General features: G+C 30.0%; 1 protein-coding gene across 4 annotated transcripts; it reads right to left on the bottom strand.

Moving 5' to 3' along the window:
• Positions 1–691: 691 nt before the first annotated feature.
• On the bottom strand, positions 692–24,110 carry LOC107445548 (serpin B6). 4 transcript variants are annotated; one of them, XM_087159402.1, is made up of 4 exons: positions 23,937–24,110; positions 6,084–6,332; positions 4,016–4,452; positions 692–1,281 (listed from the first exon to the last, which is right to left on the bottom strand). In XM_087159402.1, exons 2-4 carry the CDS (start codon positions 6,312–6,314, stop codon positions 756–758), a joined length of 1,194 nt encoding a protein of 397 aa, XP_087015528.1. In that variant the 5' UTR covers positions 6,315–6,332; positions 23,937–24,110; the 3' UTR covers positions 692–755. The 4 variants fall into 4 exon arrangements, with proteins under 4 accessions (XP_087015528.1, XP_087015529.1, XP_087015530.1 ...); XM_087159403.1 differs by lacking the exon at positions 23,937–24,110 and adding an exon at positions 9,166–9,282; XM_087159404.1 differs by lacking the exon at positions 23,937–24,110 and adding an exon at positions 8,166–8,260.
• Between the last annotated feature and the right edge of the window lie 698 nt (positions 24,111–24,808).

Here is a 24,808-nt window from a genome sequence, read left to right as displayed (position 1 = left end):
TAAAGGGGATGACGACCTTAAAAAATTCAAAAAAATTTCTATTTATGCTAAGTAAAATCCTTTCAGGAAGTATTGGGCTCATATGCAAGAAAAAATTATTAAAATACCACTTTATATAGAAAGTCCGTACAGTTTGATTTTATCAGTATCAGGTTTCGCTATTTATTTTAGAAAATAGTTTGGATTAAAATGATCACGTTTAGGAAGCATTTCATAATCACTATCTCAACAATGATTCGACGTTTGAGATTATATTTAAAATGAAACTGATAGACATTAAGATACCAGACACATGAAATTTAGAATTGCGTAGCAATATTTAATCGCTTTAAAATGAATACTTTCGAAATATGTTATTTCCATGCTTAGAACTTGATATCTTGATAAGTTTTTCAAAACTGTTTTAAATATTCTATGTAGAATGCTTGAAAACATTTCAATTCAGAACTTATATGTAATTTTCTCATAAAAGGTAGATTAGTTGACAAAAAATATAAAAATAAGCCTTACATGTCTGAATTATATTTGAAATAGTGAGAAAAATAAACTCCAGAGGAAGTAGAAGTCTCTCCGGGACTATCTTTATAAGGGAAAGCTCTAAAACTTCTTCAATTTTAATCTGAATCTGGTTTTAAGAAAAAGCAGAGCAATTTAAATAAAATAAAGTACTGTTAAAAGAATAATACAACTATTATATGAAAACGTACTTTATTAATCCATAAGCATCAATTAGTTCTTTTTTTGATAAAACTTTCTTACAACTTGTTGACACGACCCAAAAACACAAACAAATCATTTCTTCGGTCAACTACAGCGAACAAGAATGGATGGTCTGCATTGAAGTAGGCTGGAGGGGTGTTGGGATAGTTCAACGATCTTCGTTTTCGGTTTTGATTTCCATTATCAGTGACATCTAAAACAGTTTTGTGCAGAGTGCCAGAAACAACTAAATCTTCACTTGATGTCATTCCGGAGAAATCAGCAGGTCCATCGTATACGCTTTTAGCTCCCATGGCTGCGATGTCCTTGGAAAAGTCCCGAGAGTATTCCAGGCTGAACTTCGGTAAATTAACCAAAACATGGGTAGGGTGTAACTGTCCTATAACTTGCTCAACGTCCTCTGGTGTTATGTTATCTTCTAAAGCGGGGAGTCCATCTGTACGGAGTGGCAATAAAACCAGCAACGCAACATTTTCTCCAATGTATGGAAGTTCAATAACTTGGAATTTATCAGTTTCCATGTAAGGAAAATAACTCGTGGCTTGCATGAATTGAATATTCCTATAAAATGTTTGGAAATACCACAAAATTAGTTTTAGCATTATTAAGAATTAATTAGTAAGTATGATTAAATTCGTAGAAATAAAGCATCTGAAGGTCTGGTTTCTTAGGACAAGCGCCTTATCTGGGCGTCAGCGGGACGTCAACGTCACGCTGACGCCAACAAAATACTGGTTTGTTAGCTCAAGGCCTGGTTTCTTAGAACTAACGCCTTATCTGGGCGTCAGCGGAAAGTTGCCGTAGATCTGACGCCAAAAAAATACTTTTTTGTTAGCTCAGCGTGAGCAGTCGGTCCAACGCAGACATTATCCCTCATTGCGCATGCGTTAATAACGTAAACAAATATTTATTTTGAATTTGTATTGATTTTGTTATTGTCGACCAGTGTTTTAGAGAACAAATAATGACTTTGTTCAAGAAAAAACACATTATAGCTGAGCTAAATGAAGAGTGCTATGTTTAATGAAGAAGCTATGTTTAATGTCAAAATCAAAATCTTGGCTGATTTCAATGTGCTGTTGGATGTTGTCCGCCATTGCTTCTGTGGTTAACGTCACGCTGTAATCCAACTGCAGTTGAGTTGGACGGCAATTGAAGTTCAAGATAAGCGTTCGATGACGTATACTATCCAGCTCACAAATGGACCAATCAGAGGTTAGCGCTGATTTCCAGCTGACGGCGTCCTGTCCTAAGAAACCAGGCCTTAAGAGATTATAAGGAGATAGTTATGTAAAAGTTGTTGTGTAAATTATTAGTTAAACTGCTTTTGAAAAAATAATAATTAAATGCCATTGTTTTTGTAAATGACTTTATTTTGTTTGTAAAACCTCCATTTCTTTGTACTGAATTTCACAAAATTATTTTTTACATATTTTTGAAATTAGAGCTTTGAGAACTTTCCAAAAGAAAAAATTAATTTTATTTCTTTCAACTTTAATCTTCTGTTTTTGTGTACTAATTAAAATGTCCTCTAACACAATTAAAAAGAGCACACAAAGATCGTTTAAAATTATTAATGAGTTTACAAAACATGAAACTCAATTTTCTTTGAAATATTTCGAAAATCAATAAGTTGCTAAATTAAATTACTGTGAGAAAATTTTCAAAATTCATAATTCTTAAAAGAAAATAAAAGTTATCAGTTTCCCTAATTGTTCTTCGAGCAAAGCGGCAGAGAGTCAAGCTTTAACTTAAGCATTAAAGGACAGTATGGAAACAAATTTTTAAACTAGTTAAATTAAAAACTAGTTCTTGAATTAAGCCAATACTCGCAGTTTCTGACATTTTTCTATAATAAAATGGTTTAAATTAGTAACATGAAAAGTAGTTACATATAAATATCACATAAAGCAGTTAGTACCATTTTTTCCACGTATGTAGAGTTAGTATAATAACACTAAATATTCTTTTTTACACGACTTTAGATTAGTTATAATGTATATAATAAAAATCAGTTGGAGAATTTATGCAAACACAAAACAAAAGACTGTTTGACCTATCATATTCGCAATTTTGCATAATACATTTATTTTATTGTTTATAATAATAAAAAAAAGGAAATTAACTAATCCATTCTAGCGACGCAATACTTGCTCTTGTTGCAAACAATAACAAATAAATATTTTGCATTTTTATAAGTCTGTTTGAAAACTTAGCCTTTAAGCTATTCAGAATAAGGCAAAATGAATTAATGTTCCCGTGTTTACCTTAATATAACATGTTAATATTTTCTAATATTGCATGAATGCTCAATGTCACACTATCAGTTAAATTATAACCAGGAACTCTAATAAGTTGAGAAATTCTAACACAAGGTGTAATATTTCGAAAAGAGAGAAATTTCTTATAGTTTAATTATTAAATCAAAAATAATTTCGCATAGTTATATTTGTTAGCATTAAAGGAAACTGTCTGTCAATAATCAGCACAGTTATTTTGAAACAAACCTATATTTTGCTTTTAAAAAATTAGCGTTATTCAAGAAAAAAATAGTTTTTCACCTTCTTTCATACTACAGTTTTGACAGATTTTTCAGGAAAATTTTGATAATAAGATTATAAAATATGAACTTTAAATCTTTGAAAATTTCATGAACTACAGCAAAGACTAAAAGGAAATTCTGTTTTCATAGACCATTTAAAAAGGAGTTTTTTGCATTTTTATAGCCACTATTGTGATGACTATAGTCTGCTCAGCGAAAACTGATAGTAAATATAAAGGTTTGCTGCTTATCGAAAACTAACTTCCACCGATCCTCCACTGAATCAGCGATTCTTTTCTAACGGGATCAATATTATATGCGTCGTTGAACAGCCGACCCAATTTTTGGGTTTACGACTACTGATGTTCAACTTCGTAGCCTTGTAATTTTGAACCAATCCTGAAGACAAGGAAACTCCTGAATCGGTACCCTCAGAGGTATTGATTTGTTAGGGGAACATGCAGGACTTTGTGACTCGACAGATTTAGCGTGCATTAGTCACCATTCACTACACAGGGAGTCTTCGGCCGGAGGGCATCGGACCCACGAACTCTTGGACATGGGCCCAGTGCCCTACCAACCAGGCAATCTCAGAATAACAGGATCATTAGTTAGATTCGTAGTTCTGTTTGTTACAACCTTGGCATCAATCAGTCAAAAAAATGCCAAGTGTTTACTTTTACCATCAGATTTTGCTTAGTTCAAATGTGCATTATTCGCGTTGTAGCTTTATAAAACTTCAAATTATCTTACCTAGCATTTGACAAAGAGCCACCATTATAAAAGGGTTGCAACGGTCCAGCTGAAAAAGGCGTTTCCCAATTTCCCCTAAAGTAAACAGCATCTACTAGAAGTGAAGAAGTGTCTGGACTCACACTGCTGACAAGGTTATCAACTTTTCCGTTCGTTTTTTCTCTTACAAAACTGTTGATATCATCACTTATTTTTGGAGCGTTGTTCGAAAAGTCAACATTTTTTACTGTCGGATACTGTTCTTGGACCTCGCTTAGATATGAAGGATACAGTTGTGCCTGGCTTTTTACTAAGACTTCATCTGCGCAGTTCAGAGTGTAATTTATTGTTCTTGGATCATTTTCAGGCAGCATATTTGTGAAATAATAGCTGTATGTTGAAGGTACTTTGTCATTGGGTAAGCCTGCAGCCTTGTATCCTAACACCGTGTAGAGTTCCTGCAATGAAGTGAAAAATTACAATAATTCTTTAAATAAAATTTAAAACAAACCTCAAGACAATGCGCAAAAAAGCACTTTACCTTCAATTTGTGTTTTAATATGTGTAAAAATAAAATTCGGATATTATTCTTAAAAAATTATCTTAGACCAAATTTGGAATCAATTTTTTTAACTGAAATTATTTACATTTATGCATTAACATTGCTAGCACTGATGGACACAAACCAGTTATTCACTTTGTCTTCGAAAAAGTCGATTAAAAAATATAATTTTTTTATAAAATATATAATTATTATAATTTTATCTAAACTCATTTTGTTAGTGTACTTATCGTAACGAAATGAAAGGATAGCTATATCTGAAAAATCATCAACTGTACTTGAAAAAAATATTTAAACTTAAGAATAAGAAATATGCTACATAATAAGCAGTAATAAATAAGAAGTAACTTTTCTTGATAACAATATATTACGATAACTTTATATGGTGTAATAATTCGCATTTGAAACAGTTCTTATATCTCTGCAGTCTTTATATTCTTAAAAATTTCGATATTCGATTAAAATTTGATAAGAATAACAACTGACAACATATCTCTTATTTTTAATTTATACATTTTTAAAAAATTTATTTATTTATTTATTTTACTTTTCACATCAAGTCAAGCGCCAGCCTGTAAAATAAAAATCGCAAGAGAGATAATTTTTTTTCCCACACCAATGGATAAAAAATTATTATTTAAGGAAAAAAATTGCAAAACACCCTTAAATTTGCAATAATTTTGGAAAAAATAAAAATTTTGAAAAAGACTCTTGTTACAGTTATAATTCAAAATGACTTTATCAACACTTCAAATTTTAATTTTGTATTGTAGTTGCATTTCAGAGGACAGTAGTTCAACCGACATAGATCAGTTGACAGTAGATTATTAACTGTTAAATTTATGGGAAAAAAACTAATAAGTTTTTTACCTTAAATTTTTAACAGTTAATAATTCTCGAAGTAATAATCGAATCGTATTTTTTTATCCCATCGAACTATTTGTACAGTTTTCACACACCTTCGTAATTTCAAGTTTCTAAGTCTTATAAATTTTGAGCTGCAAAGCAAAATGTAACGTAAAACAGGAAAAAATGGAGGAAAATCTCTCAAAAAAGCAATTAAAAATGTAATAACTTTCAAAAAATTTTTAATCAACTTTCAACTCTGCTTCAACTCTGCAGTTGTATTCCTGCGGGCTGTAGAGTGGCCCGCATAGTACTTTTTTCAACAAGTTCAACTGTTAATAATTCTCGAAAAAATCATAGAAAGTTCCTTTTTTATTTCATCTGAATTCTTGTACACTTTTCTGCAATTTTAAGTTTCTAAGCCTCATAATTTTTAAGCAATAAAACAAAATTTATGTTAAGTTGAACGCTCAAAGCAGCAACGGTGACGTCGGAGGTCCGGAAATATTTTTTCGTTCTTGTCAAAAAAATTTCTCTTCTATTTTTAAAGTTTATATGATAATTTTGAGAGGAAAATATGTGAGTAACATCCTGCACATATTTTTCTGTACTTCAAATTTAATTACAGCATATGTCGACATACAAACTGAGTAATATTTTATAATTTGTTTAAGCACTTACCTTTTGAGTATTTCCTCTGGCTCCATATAACATGATTCCTAATCCGGTCAACAAACTTGCGGGACATAAAACTACATTGTCTGAACTTCCTTTGATGACTCTGTGAAAAAGGTTTGCAGCTAAATGATTGTTAGCATCTGCAAATTTTTGAAGATCTTCATTTGTCACTTCTCCTTTATTAGCGACGACGTGGATAGTGATGAGAAGACACAATACGCAGTAAGCCTTCATTGTTATCCTAATACGATTCTGAAATAAAACAAAACTTTCATTTGAGACAAATTGAAAATCAAATACAATTTAAAGTGCTACTTGAAGTTAAAACAATATCAAAATCGTTTAGAAAGGATGCATAACTTGTTTAAATCGAACATAGAAGGCCAAATTAAAATAAAGCTGTTTTCCAGAGTGCTTGCAATGTTACTAAAATGACGATTTATATTTATACTACCTTATCATTGTATTTTATTAAGATTCTGACTGAAGAGCTTTGTTTGGGTGATTAACAAATATAAAATTAAAATAGCTCTAACTTCTGAAATATTAATCTGTATTATTATAACCTTTTATGTATGGCAAAATTAGCAGAATAATTGTAACTTAGTGGAAATATGTATTATAAAAAGCCGAAAGGAATATTACGTATCAAAATTCAGATAACGGCAATGTAATTACAGTTTATGGTTAAATGTTATTACTTTTAGCTTCAGTTTATTTTAATTTTTTCCTATTCATAGCTTTTCATTTTTTCCCCTACTTTTTATTAAACTACAAACTTATTACAGAAAGTTAATGAAAAAATTTTTAATCAGTGTGCTACAATTAACACAGCATTAAAACAGTTGAAATAACTTTTCTTGCATCTTTCAAAAATAGTAACCAGTTAATAACTATTCGCTACATAAAATATACTTTTAAATATTTGAGTTTATAAAGGACATTACCTAGCGAAATTTTAAAAATTTAATGAAAATAAATGCATTTAAAAAATTACTAAGAACTTAAGTGTAATACTAAGTACAATAATTTATATTTAGTTATCTGAATATAATTAAATAATTTTAATAATTAAATAACTTAATTTTCTTGCATAAATTTAAAGAACACTTTTTTAAAAACTATATTCGATTCCACAGGAAATACCTTAAATTTTTTCAAAGACTCTAAACTTTTATAAGAAAAAAAAAATCCAATAAAAATATATAATAGTATTTAGTTCCCAGTAACCTTTAGTTAAATACTACATATTATAATGTTAGTTGGTTCTTTTCAAAATGAATTTCAAGTTTACATACATTTATATACATAATTCCTTTTTAAAAAAACCTTGACGTTTTGAGATAAACAAATCAAAGTATTCGAAGTCCATACATACATGCTATTGGTAATTATTGTAGAAAAATCAATTCAATTTATCTCATCTCAACAACTAAATGTTTTGTTATGAATCAATCATTAATTACATTTTTCGATGTCTCCTAAAGAATTAGTGGCAAAAATTGGCATTTCTAATCATTTTCTGCTGCAAGTTAAACGCATAGTGATTTAAAACAGAATATGTATAAATATTTTAAAAATATATATATAATTCGGATTTGAAATTCTCTCGACAAAGGTTTTTAAAATAAAAATTGCAAGATAAAATAGACAATCGTTAAATTCCTTCAAAAGTTTTTTTCTCTTTTATGTAGCTAATTATTGTTTCAAAATAAATCCTTGGTCTTCAACAAAAATATATTTTTATCATATCAAAAACATCGAAATTTAAAATATAACTAAATAAATAAAATATTTTTAAAAAAAGTGATATATTTAAGCGTTCTTTAACTGATGGAACAATCTGCGAAACAATTGATAGAAATATTTGTCGACAAATTAACGGGTAAATTCTATTATTTAAATAGCTTTGATTCGGTATTTCTCTTATTTCTGAAAAAAAGAAATATTAAACGCATTGTCATCTGAAACATGAATTTAATTGAAAAAAGTTTACATGTGAAAGTCAAAATTAAAAGTCAAATCGAAATTTTAAAATTTTTGTTATAAAAGTAAAGAACAAATTTGGGGAAAAAATAAACTTACCCGTAAATATCCAGAAAACAGTATTTCTTTTAAATTTATAGAATAGATAAGTGTTATTTATCATTTGTGTCTTAAATTTTATGATCTTTTGCCTTATTTATTGATAAAAGATAAAGCTTTAAGCTGACAACGAGAATTTCATAAGATATTGTGAGAAATAATTCTTATGGTATTAGATAATAACGTTATGAAACATCTCTCACACTTGACAAAATTTAATTAAAGACCGTTTCCTTTGACCTCAAAGTATCAGAAAATTTTAAATTCATAACTTTGTATGAAAAAATTCTAAAAATTCATTACTTTTTTTGTCTATTGCTTTTAAAATAACTATTCACTAAAGCAATCCCTTTATGGATTTTTTATGAAAAAACGAAAAAGAAAAAAAAAGTACTTTAAAGTCAAATAAGTTTAAATCATAAAATTAAATAAATCAGTTAACATAATTTGCTTACAATGTGAAAGACTTTTAAACTACATTAAAAGTTTTTAAACTTTAGCACAATTCTAGGAAATGCAGGAAAATAATTGCAAGTTTACTTGTTCTGTAACAATAAGAAACAGTCGTCTTGAACATTTAGTTTTCTTCTAAAATATAACAGATATCTAATTTTAAAAGCAAAAACAATCATTGAATAAAAACTAAAAGTGCTTAATACGTATGTATAGGAACTTCGAATTTATAGTTACACTGTGGAAACTTAACTGTATTTTAATCAGAATTATTATAATTTCATTTGAATAAACATTAAATCGTATATTCGCTTTTTACGTTACATTTTTATATTTAATTTTAAAAAAATTTAAAACCTCATCAAAAAAAGTATTATAGTATTTGGCTCGATCAAGTGATCGTAAAAATACGTTTAGATTTAAAATATCTATATTAATAAAAATTTTTTACAATATGTAGAATTTTTGTAGAAGGTTTTTAAATCTAAAAATATGAAAAAAAGATAGTAATAATATATAAGCATAACATATTAAAGTTAGAACTTACAGTTTTTTACTTCTTAACTCCAATTTAAGTTTCACGATATTTTGAAATAAAATAAGAAACTTATGAAGAAGAATCACAGATTATCCTTTTTATACTGAGTTAAAATGCGGAAAAAGAACAGTGTCCCATATTCTTTTAGTTTACTATAAAATATAAATCTTTTTTTTAATCTTTTGCATTGTGTAATTTCCCAAATAACTCTTAATATCACTTTGCTCTATAAAAAGGGTTGCATAAAGATAACAACTTGTAAATATAGTGTGATAATAGTGAAATTGTTTATTTACACATCAACTAGAAATTTACAATCCACCTAAATATGTGACAGTTACTCATAGCTAAATATTTTTATTTGTTGTTTTCTTTCATAAATGCGAATAAAGTGCAATGACTTAGGAACTGGTTGATAAAAGTCGAATCTACGGTTTAGGTATGTAACTATTAATATATTTTTTTGACCGTGTAAAAATTTCCTCAAAAATAATTTTAACAGCAAAAAATAGGAATAATAATATCAAATAAATAAAATAAGGGATTTCTCTTATAGATTATATTCAAATATACAGGGCGCAAAATAAGAAAGATATCAATTTGAATAAAATTTGTGCTAGTGAATTGAATTTTCTCAAATTAAATAATAGCTCAAAGAGATGACTTCAATCACGGTAATTAATTAGAACTTAGTTATGGAAATAAGCACAAAAACGAACTTTTTCTGAATAAACATACTTTTTATCCAACTATTTTGGATTCTTAATCCTCGAAATAAAGGGAACAGCTGTACTTTTTCGTCTCAATTGCTTAAGTTAGAAAAACAATTGAAATCTTGGGCCCCTTAAAGTTAATACGCATTTCATTACATATTGGGAAATTTTCAAACGAATGGAAAAGTTTTTGCACATAATTATGAAATTTGTTAATCCAATGATAATTCCTTGTAGCAAAATTAAAATTTATTTATTATTGTGTTAATTTAAAAGGTTGGAATAGTTTTAAATCGTAAGGTGTACAAATCATTTTCGCCATTTTAAATTATGTAATTAGAACTGAGTTTCTATTTTAAACTTATGTAATTCTGAAAACCATATAATTTTTACTCCGTTTCAGTATGACAAAATACAAAATTAAAACGAAATCATTCGAATAGTTTTTGAGAAATAAAAGTTAACAAACACATTTTTTTTTAATTTTATTTTTCAGAAATTGACTAATTTCATTGAATTCTAGATAGAGATATGCTTGACCAAGAAGCAAGAAGAGTTCTAGGGGTAGCGTCGCCAAAAGAACAGGTTTTTACCATAAAATAACTTAGGAGAATAATTCGTTGATACGTTTAAAAATCATTTTTAACAGTTACATTCAGTTTATTTTTTAAAAAAATGATAATGTCTCCGTTAATATACCTATTAAAGTCTTGAAATTATCTTAAAGCCATCACTAAAGTCTTGAATCTCAAAGTAGAACTCAGATAAACGCAGGGTGTTCACCACTCTTAATATATTAAAGTCAAAATGGAAATAAAAATGTTATGCACATTAAAGGTATATTTAAACTGCAAGCGATTTTAAAGATAGAGTCAGTGATACTTGCAGCCCTCATTAATGAAAAAAAAAGAGTTTATAACACGTTCTTAGATATTTAATTATTTTTTATGCGTTATGTTTGATAAGCTCTACTATACTAAAACTGACTAAGCTCTACTATACTAATCATATATGAGAATGGTAAAAAAAATATCCACTTTATAATTGACACCAATGATGTATGATTAATTTAATTAAAAATAATTATTGGAATAGAAAAAATATGCTAATCACTAAAGATAAAGATTAATGGAGAAATGATTTTAATTAATTTAGGAGAAGCGTAATGCATTGTCATACTATTATTGATGCCTATCATGCTTAATTGAATTAGTAATAGCTACAAACTGAAATGAAAAAAATAAATAAATTCTGTTCTAAAAAGTATAATTAATAGTGGAATGGCACTAATTCGTTTAGAAGAAAAGCAAAAACTCGACTTATTATTTTTCACGTAAATGATAATTAATTACTGTCGACAATAGGTACTATAACTGAAATAAAAAAATAAATTAACTATGCACTGAGTAATAGTAAAAGTAACGGGAAAATGTTACTGATTCGGAAGGAACATAAAAAATCGCCATACTATTATTGACGCTAATGGTGCTTAATTATTTTTGGTAATAGGCACTTCCTACATTATGGTAATTAGAGCAATTTTAATTAATACCAAACACACTAATGTAGGTAAAATTAGTATATTTGGTACTTATTAAAACTGCATTACTACTGTACAGTTTTAATTTAGATAATGTGGAAAAAAAAGTGTTTTACGAACCTTTAAAAGGAAAAAGTATTAGAGAAAATCACCTAATTGTGGTAAACTTTGACCACCATGAGTTGGTCTCGAACAATAGCATTTTTTCGAGAGATGCTAAATACAGTTATTCGTTACTTTGATGAGATGAACAACTAAAACGTGAGGTTCGTTTATTCTGCTAACCAGTTAAGTTTGGAGTCATAAATCCCCCCCGAGAAACTTGACTTTCTCAGTGAGTTCTAACATATAATCAAGGTAACACACATCACCTAGATTAAGACGCCTTTTTCTGGTGAATGCCACAAGACTTATCTTAGAATGGTTAACAGATAAGCTAGATTCAGAACACCATCTAGTTACTTCTTGAACAGAGACTGCTTTGCCATACTTTTCTCTGACAACAATAACACCATCACTAGCATACCCAACACAGGGAATGCCAAGATTGGCTAGTCGAACTAGCAAAGAGTCCATAACCAGACACCATAGGATGGAGGACAAAATTCCTCCCTGAGGGCAGCTTGAAGTAGCATGAACTTTCATACTAGTGCCAACAAACATACCCTGGAGGACAGCAGATTAGTTATCCATCTGGTGATAACTGAATTGATACCTCTGGTTTTAAGTGCATTGATGATAGTCTCAATAGGGACTTTGTCAAAAGCCCTTTCAATGCCAATAAATACCATCAGAGTAATAATACCAAATGCCAATAAATGAAATAAATACCTCTTTATCTGAGAGCGTTATCTCAAGCATGAAGAAGATCTTATAATAAGGCAGAGTGATAATAAATTTATGGTATTAAAAGTAAAAGGCAGTTAAATATACTTCATAAGTAGTTTATATAAATATCATTCCAATTAAATTTCAATACATTTTTATAATATTTAACATATAGATTTTAAATATTCTATTATTATAATTTTAAAGACTAGACTTATATCAAACTTAGCTTTTGTTTCTGCCTAAATCAAAACCTTACCGAGAACTCATCTCGTGATTGCCAATCATAACATGAGTTCCCGATCTAACTGAAAAAAACCTCACCGAGAACTCATCTCGTGATTGCCAATCATAACATGAGTTTTCGACCTAACTGAAAGAAACCTTACGGAGAACTCATCTCGTGATTGCCAATCATAACATCAGTTCCCGATCTAACTGAAAGCAACCTCACCGAGAACTCATCTCGTGATTGCCAGACAGTAACAAGAATACATTCATAAAAATAAATATTTTTTATTTAATAATGTTACATTGATTAATTGCATATTTTTCGCAATGAATACTTTATAACTCATTGACACGGCCTGCAAACATAATCATTTCATTCCTGTTGTCCATAATTGCAAATAGAAATGGGTGGTTTGCGTTGAACACCATGACAGGAGGTAGAGGCATGGGTCTTGCCATCATAGGCATAATAACAGCCGTCGCAGCAGCTGCTTCACTTCCTTCTTCATTTACTTCAACAGCTGCTTTGTGTATAACCTGGCTGACATATAGACCTGCATCAGCAATACCCGTGAAATTGGCTTTCGAAGGGTCAAAAGCCTCACCTGCGCCAACAGCCTTAAAATCACCAGTCATGTCTCGTGAATAATCAACCTTGAATTTTGGAAGCGAAAGAACAACTTTTATCTTAGAAAGCTGCTTTCGTACAGAGGCTATTTTTTCATAAGTTAAATTCTCTTCTACGGCCAATAATCCATCAAGCTTTTTAGGTAGTAAAACCATCATACTTATGTTGTTTCCTTCGTATGGTAGCTCTATTACTTGTGCGTCACCAGTTGAGGCATATTTAAATACATCTGTCATGTGCATGAAAGGAACTGGCCTACAAGTGAAAAATAGCTTGTTTGAAAAAGGTACCAGAAATTTAGGAAAATGTTGAATCACAATATAGTTCTAATTTATTGCAAACTTAACCTTGAACTAAGTTGAACCACATTATTGAACATCATTACACGGTGCTATGGTTCATCATAGGAATATTGTTCAATTAAACACACCTTATTAAGGTTATAAAAAATTTACATTATTAAATTGTGCCATAAATTTAAAGTTAAGATTTTGTAATACGATAAAATGCTGTATTTAACTTTACATAAAAAGTGAGGATTATTATCAACATTTTAAGGAGCAATTAGCCGCATTCCATATTGGCAAAAACGCGTCATTTAGCATTACTACCAATTGGCTAATTAACACTTAATTTCCCTAATAATTATAAATATTAAACTGAAACTTTTTTTTGTCTTTCTGTTCATCTCATAAAGGTCCAAATTTGAGGCTTCTTTCTTGGTATAAAATGCGTTTTTTAACATTACTGTCAGTTTGGCTATTTACCTCTGATTAACCACCTATAATTAAAACGTATCAATATGAAACTGTTTTTGCCTTTATTTATACCTGATAAAGATTACCTGGTCTGCGTTTGAGCGAATACATTATTTAGCATAGTTGTCAATCGGTCTAATTATCCCTAACTAGCCCGATAATTTCATTACATCTATAATAAACATTTAAGTTTCTCCATTTGTCTCATAATGAGCCTATGATCTAAATTTTGGCTTTTTGGCTTAGTGCGAGGCGTTATAGATGAGGCAGTAAATTAATCTGTGATTGAGTGAGACTTTTGTTTTTTATGTATATAGATTACGTATGCACATAGAAAATAAATTATTTTGACTGTTTGTTTCTAGTGGGGCAATTTACTTCGAAACATATTTCAAAATGAAATATATGTTGTAATTAAAACTAATATTAACTTGAGGTCAGTTGACCACTTTACAATGAGTACAAATGAAAAATGAAGTACAAATGAAATCACCGTTGAAATAATAAGTTCAAAAAAAAGGTTCTTTGAGTTCATTAATATTTCATTTTGTTGAAAGAAGATGTCTAAGATGATCATCAACAGCTCAGCTGGTAACGAAGTTGGATAGAGAGCTGTTCCACTACAGTTGGTATCTTATTTGCAGATAGAACTCCTGTTTATACATTATACATTATCCTGTTGCATACATTATACATTATACATTATCCTGTTTATACATTATCCTGTTGATAAACACCATCCCCCGCAGGAAAAACTGTTGCCATGAATGGATGAACTATGTTCAAGTAGCTTACAGACGTCAGGGATTGTTCTATGAGGATTATGGGTCCTAATGTGTCCCATGAAAACATTGTTCCTGGGCGAGAAACCATGAAACCCTGGGGGAGCCCATTGTTATAGATGGAGGGTGGTCATAATGTAATGGCTCTTCGGTGTAGATCTAATGCTAGAGTATTATAGATGAGTTTAAGGAATCTCAAAAAAAATTTTTTACTTTTAAAGAAAATCCTGTGCTTACGGTTCCTAGATTTCTAAATCGAACCCTGCTAATAGACTATTAAAGAAAAATTATTGCTCTATTGCCTGCCTTATAAATACATCAATGTATTTCAGAAACTCGTTGATGAATATTTGCTAAAAAAGTTTCTCTTCATTAACAGAAAAGTTTGCGTATTTCTAATGTAAACACCCTATACATATGAAATCGTTAAGAGAATTCTTGGGACTAATATCTTTTGCTTTGTTAAAAAAACAATGGCGCACTTAATTACGCAGTATAACATCAAAAACAAGTTACTGTTTTTCAAAAAAATAAAATCAGAATTGTATTTACTTAGCATTTGCCTCCACGCCATCATTGAAAAATGATTGGTCATTTGTAACTTTTGGGTTAAATTGTTTTTCCCAGTTACCCTTAAAATAAACAGCATTCAGAAGGAGAAGAGCAGTTCCTGGATCAAGCTGCTGAAGCAGGTTCGTGATTTTACCGTGAGTTTTTTCATCGACCCATTGATTGACGCTTTTTATTATTTCAGAAGAATCCTTCCCAAAATTCACTTCTTCAATTGGTGCGTGGAAAAGATTATTTAATTCTTCTTTAAACGCCTCATTTAAATGTAATCCATCTTTGATTAGTATTTGATTGGCAATTTCCAATAGGTATGCAGGATTTTTAGTATCAGCAGGAGGGAGTTCTTCTTCTAAAAGATGATAAAACAAATCTGATACTTCATCAGAATTTAAGCCCGCTGCTTCGTAGCCCAATGCATTCCTAAGGACCTGAAAAGAAAATAAACTTAAGCTAATTGGTTTATTTCTGAAAACTTAGAAATGAATCCAAATGCTACATTATCGTTATTATTAACATTGAGTCGTAGTACGTGATAATTTCATCATTAAATCAAAAGTTACTTAAGGTTTCCTTTGCATTTTATTGCACACTGTACATTGATAACGTTCCCTACCTTTTTTCTAAGTTTGTAACCATTGTACAGAATCAACCCGTGCACATTCATTAAGATTATTATGTAATTACATTCCATCAATTTAACGTTTAAAACTTAAAAAAGAAAAAGGTTTAAAAAAATGTGAAGTTTCATTTACAAAACTTGTTAAGAGTAGTTTTGTAAGAGAAAAAAAATTTAATACGTCATCCTGTCAGGTTATTTCTCAATCTCAAGATAAACATTCTTGTTTAAATTTTCATTGTCCTAGAATTTAAATTAGAAAAAAAACTTTTTATAATCAGATTATCCTATTTTGTCACATTTATTTTATTTTCTAAGCTTTGTTTAGAATACAAGGGACACAGAATACAAGCTTTTACATCTGAAATTATTTCATCATGTCTCAAAGTATCTTCAAATTAAATAAATAAATAAATAATAAATTGAATGAAAAAAGGTTTTGAACTCTTGGAAAATTAGGATGGATCTCCATTCTTTGAGTTTAGTGAGTTCTAAGCTTCTACCTAAGCGTTTTTTTTTCTAGATATCGTTTGCTGCTTTTTTTTTATTTAAAAAGACTATTTAAGAACGTGAAAAAACAAAAACAGATGGTATCTAGAAAAAATGGCCATTTTTTTTAAAGAGATCTTTAATAAAAAAGACTTTAGTAAATCCGTAGGTAAAGTGGCTCGCCACCGTGACATAAATTGACAGGTGCCCAGCGGTTAACATTAAATGAGAAATAAATCCAGAATCTTCCCAGGTCAAGAACGAGTGGTTCAATACCTGTAGTTAAAAAAATACTTTTAGAAAGTTCTTTTTGTAATAGAATGCTCTGGTTTTTTAAAAAACCGTTTTTTTAATACTGCTTGTGAACAATTTACAGTATCTAGGTAGAAACAATGTCACATCAATCGGTGAAGCCATTCACAACTTTATACGAAAGTTTAAACTGCAATGTTATTTAATGTTTTTGAGATAATGCGCTAAATATTATACCCCTACAGAAAATTATAAACCAGATGCTGGATGATTTCAAACAGCAGGAAAAAAAATTTCTCAAATTGAGGCTTCCATTCCTGAGTTAATAGTATGGTAGACATTCAATTTTAAATTGATGGAAAAATTGCTCAAAAGTAACAATAACAGGTCATAATGTAATATTACATAGTAAATAGTATGTAATATTATATTGTAAAATAATTCTTAAAAAGCAAACTAATCTATCCCTTTTGAATTATCTTCTGTTAGAACTTTTTCATCAATACAAGCTAAATTTTTGTATTAGTAAATTTTGTTCTTAATGGTAATATTTTTTCCTATACAAATTTCAGGAAAAATTGCCTCGATCAAAAAACAAAAAAGTAAATAAATGAAATAAAAACCATTAGAAATTTTTTAATAATAAGAAGTTTTATTTACTTACTTCCATTGTATTATTTCTTGCCCCATGGAAAAGCATTCCAAATGCCATAGACAAGCTCAGTGGGGAAAAGAAGATGTTTTTAGTATATCCATTTGATAACTGCTTGTAAAGTTTGAGTGCTAAATAATTGTTAGCTTCTGCTAATGCATTAACTTTTACTTTTATATCATGTTTCGTCTCTTCTGCAGAATTGATTGAAGCGTTAAAAAGGAAGAACAGCAAGAGAAATCCGAAAATATGCAGCTTCATCTTCTCGATTTGCTGTAAAATATAAGTTACGAAAGCGTTTAAAACAGTATTTTACAAGTTTTTTAACAGATAAGTTTAAAAGGTACAAATGTTTGCTCCTACAAGGAAACACTCTGATTCTTAGAAAACTTTTGTTTAATGATACATGCAGTAACTTCTGTCAAAACCCGCAAAATTAAAGCATATCAGAAGAATTTATTTAAAAAACAAAACTCGATACTAGATTTTTCTACGATGGGGATAAGTGTTAGAAATGTAAAAAAAAGAAGAAAAAATTTTAAAAAAATACAATACTCACATTGAAAACTCAAAGTATCATCTTACAGTCATAGTCCGTTGTTGACGCATGCCGTTAAGGCAAAAGGGGCGCGATTGTTCCTGTTTTCCCGTGGCGCCATCTATGGTCAAGAATTCGACTTCGACCCCACCCGTTTATAGGGCGTCCCAATCATTCATCCCCAGATCGTAATTTTGACCTGAATCAAAGAACAATCAATCTCCAATTCAATACACCCAGAGGTATTGATTTGTTATGGGGACATGGAGGACTTTGAGACTCGACAGATTTAACGTGCATCAGTCACCATTTACTACACGGGGAGTCTTCGGCCGACAGGGATCGAACCTACGACCTCTTGGACACGAGCCTACCAACCAGGCTACCCGGCCTTGCCCGATTATTAAACCTACTTATTTAACGAATATTTATGTCGTCACTTGCATAATGCATATTGAATGAGACGCCTGTAATATAATTAACTTATTTTTATGTCGTTTTCTGATTTTGTGCTGCTATGATGTATTTAATAACTGTACTAAATGTTTGTCCATTTTACACTTTATACATTTTCTTCTGCAATAGATTCTGCCCCATACAGCACTATGCTATGGTCTTGATTGAAGGAAAGTTTTCCATCATTGTAGAATGTTTCCTTGTAAGATGCGGAAAATAAATTCATCCGTTAATCATTTCTTTACACATGTGTGCATTTTCGAAACATATGACGCCCGTTTTTTTCATATTAAACCGGTTTCAAATAAATTCGATGATTGAGCAATGCTATAAAAATAGGCAAAGTGTTTCCTTTTTGACACTGAAATTTAAAATTGCAATTTTTGATAATAACGCTAAAATAAAATTATTGCCTCCCTTTTAAAAAAAACTACTTTAGGCCAAGTTGGTTGAGACCTGTACTTTAATTTGTGCTATTTTTTGCTTGAGATAAGCTAAATACGTTTTTAAGTACAGAACTGTAGTTATTGTTCAAAAAAGTATATAAAATAAGGCTCAGAACAATGAACAAACTAACATTTTACTAATATTTCGTAATTATTAACTGTTAAATTTGTAGAAAAAAACGCCATACGGGTCGCTCTACAGCCTGCAGAAATGCTTCTTCATTGTTGAAATTTAGGTATAGTGAAAGGGTCATATTTGCTTATGAACTAAATTTAAAGGTTTTTTTTTAATTCTAGATTGTTCGAAAGTTATTGCAATTTTAAGTCTTTTTGCGAACTTTTTATCACTTTTTCTTGCGTTACATTTCGCGTTTCTGCGCAAACTTTATTAGATTTAGATATTTGAAATTGCGATGGTGTGTCGAAAAAAGTACAGGAAATACGTAAAACTCAAAAATTATAAACTGTTTAACTTGTAAGGAAAATAATATTATGCGTTATCGATTTGCTACATGTTAAAAAAACAATTACGGAGTTAAAATTTGACATGCTGAAGAAACCATTTTTATTTGTGAACTTAACGCAAATTTTGATTCAAAATTTCAATTTGTTCGAAAGTTATTGGAAATATAAGTGCTTTTTAGATTTAAATATTAACTATTTATCTATTGTTGCAGAAAATTTATTCTTGCCTCCCGCTATTTTTATGTCTTAATTTTATAAGCTGGAGTAGATGTCAATCAAAAGTAGCAAGAGCGAGAGAGAGAGATTATATGTTGCCAGATATAAATCGTAACTTTTATATTAAAAGTTTTAAAAAAAACGTAATAAAAAGCAATAAGAACTCTATTGACTTTTCTCTATTGACTTCTCACTCTCACTCAATTTCTCTATTTTCTCTATTATCGACGATGTTCGTGTTCTCAGCAGTAGGGAACTGAGTTTGCGGAATTAGTTTCAATTTCCGGTAGAAGATTTACTCGTATTAATTTATATTTCTTACGTCATTTTTTGACTTATTTTTTAATGTAATTATTTTGTTTTCGATGGCTAAAATTCGTTTGAAAATGGAGGCAGTTGCTCTGCCTTTGAGTGCACTATGCGTCGAAGCACTAATTTCTTAAAATGCTTAAATTCCCTTAAGAGTCACGCCGAATTCACTGGAGTAATGCCTTAAAGAGGAAAGTCTGGAGGGAAAAAAATAGTCACGTTCCCCTATGAGGTAAAAGACAGCAAAACCAGGTTCTAACTACTTCGTTACGATGAACACCTAAACAAAATATTCTTACATAAGCCACAATAATTGTATGTTATTAAAAGAAAATAATCTTTGTTTTTGTGAGAAATATTGACGTTGAAGGAAAAACCCAACTATGAGTGAGAAGCAATTATGGGGGTTAGTGAGCGGAGCCAGCAGGGGGAGGAGCTTCCATCTTTAAAAAAAAAATATGAAACGTTCTTTTATATGAAACAGAATTAAAAGAATCTCAATGGGTGAAAAAGTATAAAAAAATAGCGAAGTATTCATCAAATAATAACTAATCAGAGTTCAGGGCCTAAAATTAAGCAAACTTAGCAACAAAAAATAAATAACGATGTTGCTTCCATTTGCTCGGTTTTCTTTTAAAAATTATATTCATATGAAATTATCTGATGATAATCACGAAACAAATTAAAGAATTTAAAGAAACGTGCAAAAAAAATCATTAAATAATTATTTGATGAAAAATGCTTCTTAAAATGTAGAGAAATGCGTCTTAAAAATTTTATTAAAACGACAACAATATATTAAAATTTCGCAAATTTTGGTTGTCAGAGTAACAGTCCAGAAACTCTAAAAGGATTGTTTTACCAAATTACTCTAATTGCATAATTTCAAAAAAAAAATAGAAACTGTTAAAACATAAAGTGTGCCGAAGAAGGACCATCCTGAATATCTTGAAATCTAATGCTCTGATCTTAATGTTCTAGGACTCATTCTCAATGGTTTGAAAGGGTGACCTCAAATATGAAATTAATTACTGCAGATGATATTTAAAGTTACGAAATCAGACACAAAAACGTGCTTCTTTTGAATATGCATACCTTTTTTTGCAACAGATTTGTATTTCTGATCCCCAAATACCCGCAATCTGGGAAATATGGTCCTAATAGTTTGGTCAGGAGAGCTGTTCCAACTTTGTTAATGTTAATTTTAACTTTTTGCGTATTTCGCCATATCTCAAGAGAATCGGAAAATGTTTGCATTTAATTATAAAATTCGTTTAGCCAAAGATTATTTCATACAAGAAATAAATTTTAGTAAATATTTATTATTTTTCATTATTTTATTCAATAATAGTCGAAAAAATTTTAAAACTGTAAATTATATAAATTTTTGCATCATTTTAAAGTATTTAATTTTACGCGGCAAAATACAAAATGTGAGCAAACTCGGTCGAATAGTTCTTGAGAAATTGAATATTAAATGCACGACTTCTTTAAAATTCGATTCCTCAGCAACTATTAAGCCGATTTCGCTCAAATTTTGCATTTTGCAGTGGAAAAATATTAAATGATGCTAAAAAGTGTGTGCCTTACAATTCAAAATTGTTATAACAATTATTTTGTAAAACAATAAAAAATAAATATTTAGTAAATTTATTTTTTGCATGGAATTATCTTCGGAAAAACGAGTTTTATAATTGCGTGCAAAAAAATTTTCAATTCGCTTTAAAGGATATCGAGACATGGTGAAATACGCAAAAAGTAAAATTAACATTGTGGGGTTCAAACGTTGGATAACTCTCCTGACCAAACTATGGGGACCATATTTTCCTAATTGCGGCTATCCCCTATATTTTGAGGGGTCTGAAATATGAATCCTTTAAGAAAAAAAAGGTATGTTTATTTTGAGAAAATGCGTTTTTGTGACTAGTTTCGTAGTTTCGTAACTTAAAATATAGTCTGCACTTATTAATTAGCACATTTGAGTTCTCCTCTCGAACCATTAAGATTAATTAAATGTTCCGTTTTTTTCGCATTGTACACAATTCAATATTACGAGGGTAGAAAAATTCATTCTCAATAATAAGTTATGTTTTTATTGCAAGTTGTTTATTTTAAGTTATTTATTTGATTAAATGGAGAAAAAAAACACTTTTGCTTACTGCATATTTTAAAATATATTAAGAAATACAGAACCATGATTAGGTTACAATGGGTAAGTTTTCGAAATTCTGGCTTCAACTTTTTAACTAATAATTTGCATGTAGGAAATTATGATTTTCTTTCAAGTATTATTAAAATGCATAGTGCCTAGTGGCAATGAGTTCAAGCTTACTTTTAGAGGTCCGAGCCCCCTCCCTTCCAGAGGCCGAAATGCATAGCATTATTTAGATCTCGAATCCCCCTGGGGCCCTATTACCAGCTTCACGGAATCTGATTCCGATCGAAATGAAACTCTCGTGACGTCATAAATCCGTGAATGTCAGTTAAGTCGTATTACGAGCTCTTGATTCCGCTCGAAACTAAATTCCGATGCGAAATTATTACGAATCCCATTCCGGCAGGTTTAAGAGTAAGCGAAATCTAGATTCCGATAAGAGTTTGTATATTTCAGTGAACAAAATGGCGCTGTTTTCCGTCATACAGCCAGCTATTGCTGAAGAGAGTGATCGAAACACTATTAAGAGAAAGATCAATCGGCTTAAAAGATTTTGGGTATTCCAATATCCCGACAACAAAATTTAGAAATTAATTTAGATTGGAAATTAGTTTTTTCTTAAATGGTGTTACTCATAGGCGAAATTCAATAGTGGAAATGAATAATATCGGATTGTGGAAATTAATAACAAAAGCTACATAAAAAAAATATGTACAAAAAACAATCTTAGCTAAAAAAAGGAATTACCAAAGTTAGCTATTAGAATTTCCTATATTATTTGAAATATGCATGTGTGAAGATTTTACTATCGACTGCGTTATCCTTCAACTATCTTATGGTACTTTAAGATGGATGCAAGTTAACATGTTTTATATAGTAGTGATTTGGTATTTAATATTTATAGTGGTAATTACGCCAGATATGCCGGTAAGGCTTCCTTTATTTTAATCTGGATTGTTTTCTAGGCATTCCACAATCATTGTTTGGAGGCGAATATTAATTTTTGTACGTGAAGCCATTTGAAAATACTACGTTGTAATTTCACTCTACACTACTCTCTATACTTCAAATAAACACAAACTTGGCTTTTAGAACACAAAATTGTTGAAAATGTATGAATTTTTAAGCTTTCAGTTCTAAGTTAATGCGATTTTAACTCGCATAGAAGTAGAGAATACAAACATATCATTGCCAGATTAATAAATTAGAATTATAATAATTTTCTAATTGGTCAAAGTTAGCCCCTCCTACAAACTTCAATTTCACCGGAATCGTGTGGAATGGCGATTTCGATACCGGATTCCGATAATGCTCATGTTACGGCAAAGTGGGTTTTACGAAATTGGCAATCCGATGAAAGCTAGTTTCCGATCGGAATCGTTTCCGAGCGGAATAAGTTTCGATGAGTTGGTAATAGGGCCCCTGGACCCGAGATATGAGTCCGATAATTTCTTCTGTCCTTAGTGTAAGGATAACAATTTGCAAAAAATCTAAATTAACAACTGGAAATTACATAATTATAGATTAATAATATGCAAATACATCTGATATTAAATTAGTGTTCTTCGATTTTGTTAGAATGTATTTTTACAGACGAATGAAAACTACGATATGCTTGGAGGCTCCGCCTCTGTTCGCTAGCGTTCGCCAATCCCCGAAGGATGCCAGCTTCACATCATTCACGATTCATTGAATATTACTTTTTACTAACAGAATAAAAATAATCTCTCGTTGTGTCATTTAAATACCATAAGTTCGCCATACTTACAATAACTGCATTTCGGTCACACCGACTCGCCAAGACACTATGTCCAGCGTCTGGTATAATACTGATGGAAACCCCAAAATGATTAAACAGAAATTTAAAAAGAAATCAAAATCTTAACCTAAGCATCTTAATCTTAAGCCTCACGAAACAAAATCGATGAACAGAAGTAACATATCTTTAATTTTTTTACACCTTATAAATTTTACATTTTTTTACTTAACAACTGAACCCAGCGTTTGTTTAAAAGTAGCAAAAAGAAAAAGAAACATTTTATCATAAGTCCGAGTCGGGCTTGGGCTATCTCATCTTTAGTGCTTAGGTGGGTTTAGATAACAATTCGTAATTATGTTTTTAAAAAAATAACTAACCTTTTTATAGACTTCTAATTGTTCACAGACCGACCACTGGCAAGCAACACTATGCAAACCAAGTATGTGAATAAGTAACTATGAATTCGATGTATATATATGGTTTCGAAAAACCATATAGCTATATAGATAAAATTTAATTTTTTTGTTTTAAGTAAAACATAAATCATTACAGAATCTAATAGCCTATTTGGTACAGTACATTTCCAATGTAGCAAATAAAGACTAACGTATGGACGATTAAAATGAAGCTATAAAAATCGATATGCCTAACTATATCAATAAAAATAATGTTATTTGAATATAAAGGACGTACTTGACATCTGATTCACTCAAACTATTATAAATATTACCAAATTTAATGGAAATATCTTAAATAAAAATTACATTTCAGTTCTGGCTGTTAAACATGGACAAACATGCTAATAGCAATAGAATAAATAGAAATGTATGTTTAATGACATTTAAATATAAACTTATAATGAAAGAAAAATTGAAATTAGCCTGTGTGAAAACCTTAAAGACATTATGAAAGATTTTCTGTATAACGATTTGGGTAAGAAACTAATGATTAATTTACACTACCTTTAAAATTTTTATTTTCAATCATTAAATCCCATAGAGCTATATTTTCATGGGCATGTTGTCGACAATGAATAAAATGCCGGAATTGTGTAAAATTCCTACTCGTTTTTATGAATACCTAGCGTTTTTAACAAGATATAAGAGATGAGAATCATTGTATAGTTTATCTATTTATTGTATAGGGTGTCTAGGCCAGTGGTTCCTAATTTTTTTCGGATATGGAAAATTAAATGAGGGATCATCTTTTATCTGAACCCCAAGACATGATCCAGGAGTTCCCTTGTCTT

This window comes from Parasteatoda tepidariorum, chromosome 3, assembly GCF_982258835.1.
Source record: "Parasteatoda tepidariorum strain Cologne lab strain chromosome 3, Ptep-v5.0, whole genome shotgun sequence".
Classification (NCBI taxonomy): domain Eukaryota; kingdom Metazoa; phylum Arthropoda; class Arachnida; order Araneae; family Theridiidae; genus Parasteatoda; species Parasteatoda tepidariorum.
Note: the sequence above shows the minus strand (reverse complement) of the source record. Positions and strands in the feature narration are given on the sequence as shown.

Excerpts from the sequence above, each read along its gene's own strand:
- LOC107445548 (XM_087159401.1), bottom strand. The coding sequence starts at position 17,476 with ATGAAGCTGCATATTTTCGGATTTCTCTTGCTGTTCTTCCTTTTTAAC. Across the intron at positions 15,635-17,227 it reads CAAGAAATAATACAATGGAA|GTCCTTAGGAATGCATTGGG; the intron begins GTAAGTAAATAA and ends TTTTCTTTTCAG. Across the intron at positions 13,352-15,188 it reads GGCGTGGAGGCAAATGCTAA|GCCAGTTCCTTTCATGCACA; the intron begins GTAAATACAATT and ends TTTCACTTGTAG.